The 5454-nt window shown below is 40.1% G+C and overlaps 1 protein-coding gene across 1 annotated transcript; it reads left to right on the top strand.

The window, feature by feature from the left end:
• The first annotated feature begins 2837 nt into the window (after positions 1-2837).
• LOC134209799 (uncharacterized) lies at positions 2838-4201 on the top strand. The gene is made up of 3 exons (XM_062685829.1): positions 2838-3382; positions 3598-3727; positions 3842-4201. The coding sequence occupies exons 1-3, from the start codon at positions 2838-2840 to the stop codon at positions 4199-4201; spliced, it is 1035 nt and encodes a 344-aa protein (XP_062541813.1).
• Positions 4202-5454: the final 1253 nt, after the last annotated feature.

The raw sequence follows: 5454 nt of genomic DNA, 5'->3' as shown, positions 1-5454 counted from the left end.
AGGAAGAAGGAAGAAAGAAGAAAGAAGAGAGAAGAATGAAGAAGGAAGAAAGAAGAAAGAAGATAGAGGATGGAGAAAAGAAGAAAGAAAAAAGAAGGATGAAGGAAAGAGGAAGAAAGAAGAAGGAAGCAGGAAGAAAGAAGAAGAAAGAATAAGGAAAGAAATAAGAAGGACCACTCGTAAACTGAGGTCAATTTTTTTTAACTATTCGCCCAAACGGCATTCGGCCAAACGACCCGTCAAACGGCGTTCGGTCAAATGGCCTGATACCGTCGAAAACCATCTAGCCTAATTCCATTTGGCCAAATTGGACGTTTGCCCGAAACGAACATTAGGCCCGATATATGGCCGAAATGTACATATTGCCGACATGGTAATTTGTTCGAAAAAGCCGTTTAACGGAATGTGCAAAGTGTAAATTGAGAAGGATTGCTAGTCCAACTCTCGTTGCTACTTAGAGACCGAGTATGCCTTTGTATCTCCACTATTACAAAGGGTATTTTTATCTGGATTCACTTCGGTAGGTGATGCGATCTATGTGATCTCGCGCATTCAAACGCATTCAAAATATTCTACCTATGTGCTTTCCTATCGAACTGATATGCAAAACGAAACCCCAATTAACTTACCGATCACATAAAGCAGAACAAAATTTTTTGAAATATTTCGCGGGGTGTTCAAAATATGATAAAATGCGAAACAAGATAGACCGCGTACTAATTAATTTGCTCACCAACCGAACAGAACAGGAAAAATTGTGAGGTTGTATACAAGACACGACCGCTCGACGTAAACTAGGGGAACTGTTCCGTTTTCTACTTCACTGTACATATATTCATCTCATCGCGAAACAAAGAAATACGGCACCAATTTCGTCGCTTTTTTTTGCTAACATGCATGCTCACTGCTGAAAAAATCACAAAAATAATAAACAAATCAAATACCTTTTCATTGCTTTGTTTTTCGTAGGACCAATATCGGAGCTATGAGATGAAGTCGAGGAGCAGTAACCCTATGTAAAACCAAATATAGTGCATTGAACCAATTTTTCCGCTCTATATAGAAGAGAAGGAACTATCCCACCGACACTACTCCCAGCTTTAGTGGCATCATCTCCCACTCTGTGAGGGAGTAGGGACCGCACTGTCTAGCAGCTGGGCCACCCCAGTTCAACAATTGATAATACCCTAAAAGTAGGCAATTACCAAGGATGGAACGCGCTGCATAGGAGATGCATGATGCATGAAAGAACTAAAATTTTCAATAGTTTAGCGTTGATATTCAATACTACTGGCAAATTGGTGGAGAGTTTGCGAATCGATTGATATATAAATCTTTAAAATCCATTGAAAGATAGTGGACCTATTAATGTTACAAATCTTACATGATTTCGTGACGGTCCCCAATTTTGAAATTTCCATTTTATACTCTGTATCCGAGTCTTCCCCTTAGACGTAGTTTACTTCAAAAAATCACTCAGATCTCGGAAATGTTCTGCGTCGTATACAAAACACGATCAATCGCGTACTCCGATCGCTCATTAATTTATTTACTCAATGGCCGCACAAAGCAGAAGCAAATGTTTTGCGTCTAGTTTGAAGCACGAGCGATCGCCCACTAATTTAGTTACTTGGCCATATTTAAATGTTTTTGATATTTAGAAATAAAATTAGGATTTGTAATTTGAATTGAGGTACAATGAAAAAATATCTAATTTTGAAGAAGCTCCTTGAAACATGAACAATAGATTGACGCAATTGTTGCAATCAAGCAATGTTCCTATGCTCCTGGGAATGTTTAAGATTATATTACTTTATTTTTTGGCTTTAGAACAGCTTCTTCCCGTTTACTGCTACTTTGTTTACTGGTCAAATCACATCTTTATTGTGAGGTCTTTAAGGTACGTTCCCACGTCGACTATCATGTGCAGGGAAGTCTGAGAGATTTCCCAACAGGAAATTTGTTTTCCCAAATAGAAATTCAATCCCGCTACCATTTCGCTATGTTTTGCTTTTCTGAGCTCGGTTTAGCTATATCTAGACCAACATTTAAAAAGAGCGTAACAGCCAAAATTCATTCTTTCTGAATAACTTTTGGCCAAGGATGTTATCGATCATTTAGTAATTTGCGTTCGATCATTTAGTAGTTTATCAATAACTCATTCCAGAAGCTGAATTTTAAAATGTGTTGTATGGTGCACTTCTATTGCAAAGATTTTTCTACAACTCTGCCTAATGGTTCGTTGTTCGAATTCAATTAATAACGGAGTTATAGCGGTAGTTGGAGTAACTTAAACTAAATTATTGGAATTTTGTTATCATTTAGTCTAAGTCTAAGTCTCTCAGCAACGCTTAATAAAATTTCAGCAGACATCATGATTACTAAGCATCACGCTACCTCGGGAATACAATGCTGAAAACTCGGTTAAAACAATTAAATGTATATTCGAATCTACCTCTAATGGAATGATTATTGTTAGAATACATAATGAATGGCAAAAATGTTTTACTCAGCGAAATTGTTATGAAATATCGATACAAATAACCATTGTTTCTTAGATAAAGGTTGCTCAGTTTTAAATTAAGCATAACGCCTTAAAGGCAGAGTTTTTCAGTTCTTAGAGCAACTTTACCGGGGGCTACTATTCGGGCGAGCAAAATACTCGCGCAGTAAGCTGTCATTTTAGTATAGTCGCCCATTCTCACACCGGTCGCTACTATATTTAGTTGCCCTATTCCGTACCGGTGGCTGCTATATCGGGCTAATATTGTGTTGACGTCTTCGGTGTTTACGGTCAAAATCAAAGTTTGAAGCGATTTCAGTTCCGCGTCTTTGATATGGAAGCAGATTGGATGTTTTCTTCGGATTCCAGTGACGATGAGCTGGAAATCATGGGCCTGATGATGCAACAAGCACAGGCGATGATGGATGAGTCCGAAAGTGGAAAAGATAGACGTGCCAGGCGAGCCAACATCGACCGGTCTGCGGAGGAAGGAGCTAAGCGTCTGGTTGCTGATTATTTTTCGGACAATGCAACCTACAGCGACACCCAATTTCGGCGGCGGTTCCGGATGGCCCGGGCGTTATTTTTGCGGATTGTGAAGGACGTTGAAGCGAAAAATCAATACTTTGTCCAAAAAGCTGATGCAACGGGCAAGCAAGGATTGACCGCGCTGCAGAAATGCACCGCAGCTATGCGCCAGTTGGCGTACGGATGCCCCGCCGATGCAGTTGATGAATATTTGCGGCTATCGGAGACAACGGCTCGCAATTGTTTATTAGAGTTTTGCCGTACGGTTGTCCGAGTGTATGAGGCAGAGTATTTGCGAACCCCGAATGAAGAAGATATGCGCCGTTTGTTGGACGAAGGCTCCCGAAGAGGGTTTCCTGGAATGCTAGGATCCCTGGACTGCTGCCACTGGGAGTGGAAAAACTGTCCTACTGCGTGGGCTGGACAATATAAGGGAAAAGGAAAAAAACCTACCATTGTCCTGGAGGCAGTCGCTTCTTATGACCTATGGATCTGGCATGCCTTCTTCGGGATGCCCGGTTCCGCAAATGACGTTCACCATTATTTTCGGACGTGTACTGTGGTAGAGCTCCTCCTATAAACTTCGAAGTTAACGGAAGAACCTACACCAAAGGCTATTACTTGGCGGATGGGATTTATCCACCCCTGTCGACGTTGGTCCAGACAATCCCGTCTCCATTTGGTCAGAAAAGGAAGGTAAGTTTATTAAAACAAAACTTTGTTCGATCGCTATTAGTTTAGGGGTCATCCTGTTACGAAAATTTTTAAAGCTGTAAAACTTGACTGTTTATTATTTTCTATTCTTTCCAGTACTTTGCCAAACTTCAAGAAGCAGTTAGAAAAGACGTGGAACGTGCTTTTGGGGTACTAACGATACGATTCGCCATTCTGAAAAATCCTGCTAGACTTTGGCATAAAGAGGATCTAGCAACAATCATGCGTTCTTGCATTATATTGCATAATATGACCATTGAATATCAGCGTGATGATACGAGCGAGTCTGAAACAGAATTCTGGATCAACGATGGAACATTGAACATGGGTGTAGGTGATGCAAGTTTTACGGCTTTCCTTGAACGCTATGAACAAGTTCATAACGTAACGTTGCATAATCAGTTACAGGAAGACTTGATTGAGCATTTGTGGAAATTGAAAGGGGATGAGGAATAAAATTAAATGACACTCTAATGCACAACTTTACCCTCACACCCACACATAATTATAAATTATTTTTTTCGCTATCATTATTATTATTATTATTGTCTTTATTTTAGAGGCTTTCAGCCCTAGGCTGGCTCACCTCTTTATTTTTTTCGCTATCATTTTATTCACTATCAAACAACATCATCATAATCTGTTACGTCGATTTCAGAAAATTCATCTGGTTCATCACTCTCACTAGTCTCTTCGAAGCTTGGTTGTGGTTCATCCTGAATCGTGGCTTTCTCTTTAATATTCTGGAGAATTCTTTCTTGTTCCACTCGATAATATTCTTTCGCTGTTTCGGATAGCATCGTTAAATCGACGGACATAATAGAATGGTAAACCATTCTGTTAATGGCCACTGTTCTCGCTCTAGACAGTAGAGCTTTTTCTTTAGTTGCTTCAACTAAACGGTTACTCGCTTCAGCCATCTGAGCACCAACGTTTGCGTTCGAGGCTTGCTGCAGCTTCATTCTCTTTGATGCTTTTTGGCCAACAGGACGGTTAGATGAAGAGGACGATGAAGTTGCAGTTGGTTCATCTTTCTCGAAATTTTCCTTCTCTTCTGACATCGTACGTTTTGAGGAGTTCGCTGCCGATACCTGAAACAATGAAAACAATTTCAACTACGAAATTTGTTTACGGGCAAAAATCACTTCAAAGCTCATAAATGCATTTTTGTACCATACACACTACCCGTCAAAAGTGCAGACTCACTTAAAACAGTATTGAACATTGATTCAAATATTGCATCACTCAAAAGTTTGGCACCAACCAAGTTATATCTTTAAACCTTTATAACTTACAAACATGTTGTCATCAGCTAAGTTCTTCAGCAGAGCTGTATGAACAATTTTGTTAACGACAGCATGTTTCTGTAAGTCATTAAGGTTTAGAGATATAGGGTGACTGGTAATTGGTAACTGGTAATTACACCCGAAAGGAGGTGATACATGAGCTCATTTGCAGTCAAAAACTGTTCAACACCTCACCTCAGCTCACCTGGTTATTGAACTAAAGTCATTTAATTTTTACCCCACCGCGCAGCGAGGGGTGCTTGAAACGCATCAACCGTAACGCATCGTCCTATATGTTGATATCGACCAACGCGATGCTATATCGACGGCGTAAGTATGCTGCAGCGAAGTCACGCAGAGAAGGAGCTAAGCATCAGTAAAAAATGATGAGTGTAATATCTCGATAAGGAGTGATTTTACACC

Source organism: Armigeres subalbatus, chromosome 2 (assembly GCF_024139115.2).
Source record: "Armigeres subalbatus isolate Guangzhou_Male chromosome 2, GZ_Asu_2, whole genome shotgun sequence".
NCBI lineage: Eukaryota > Metazoa > Arthropoda > Insecta > Diptera > Culicidae > Armigeres > Armigeres subalbatus.
The sequence above is the reverse complement of the archived record's forward strand: the minus strand, read 5'-3'. Positions and strand labels throughout refer to the sequence as shown.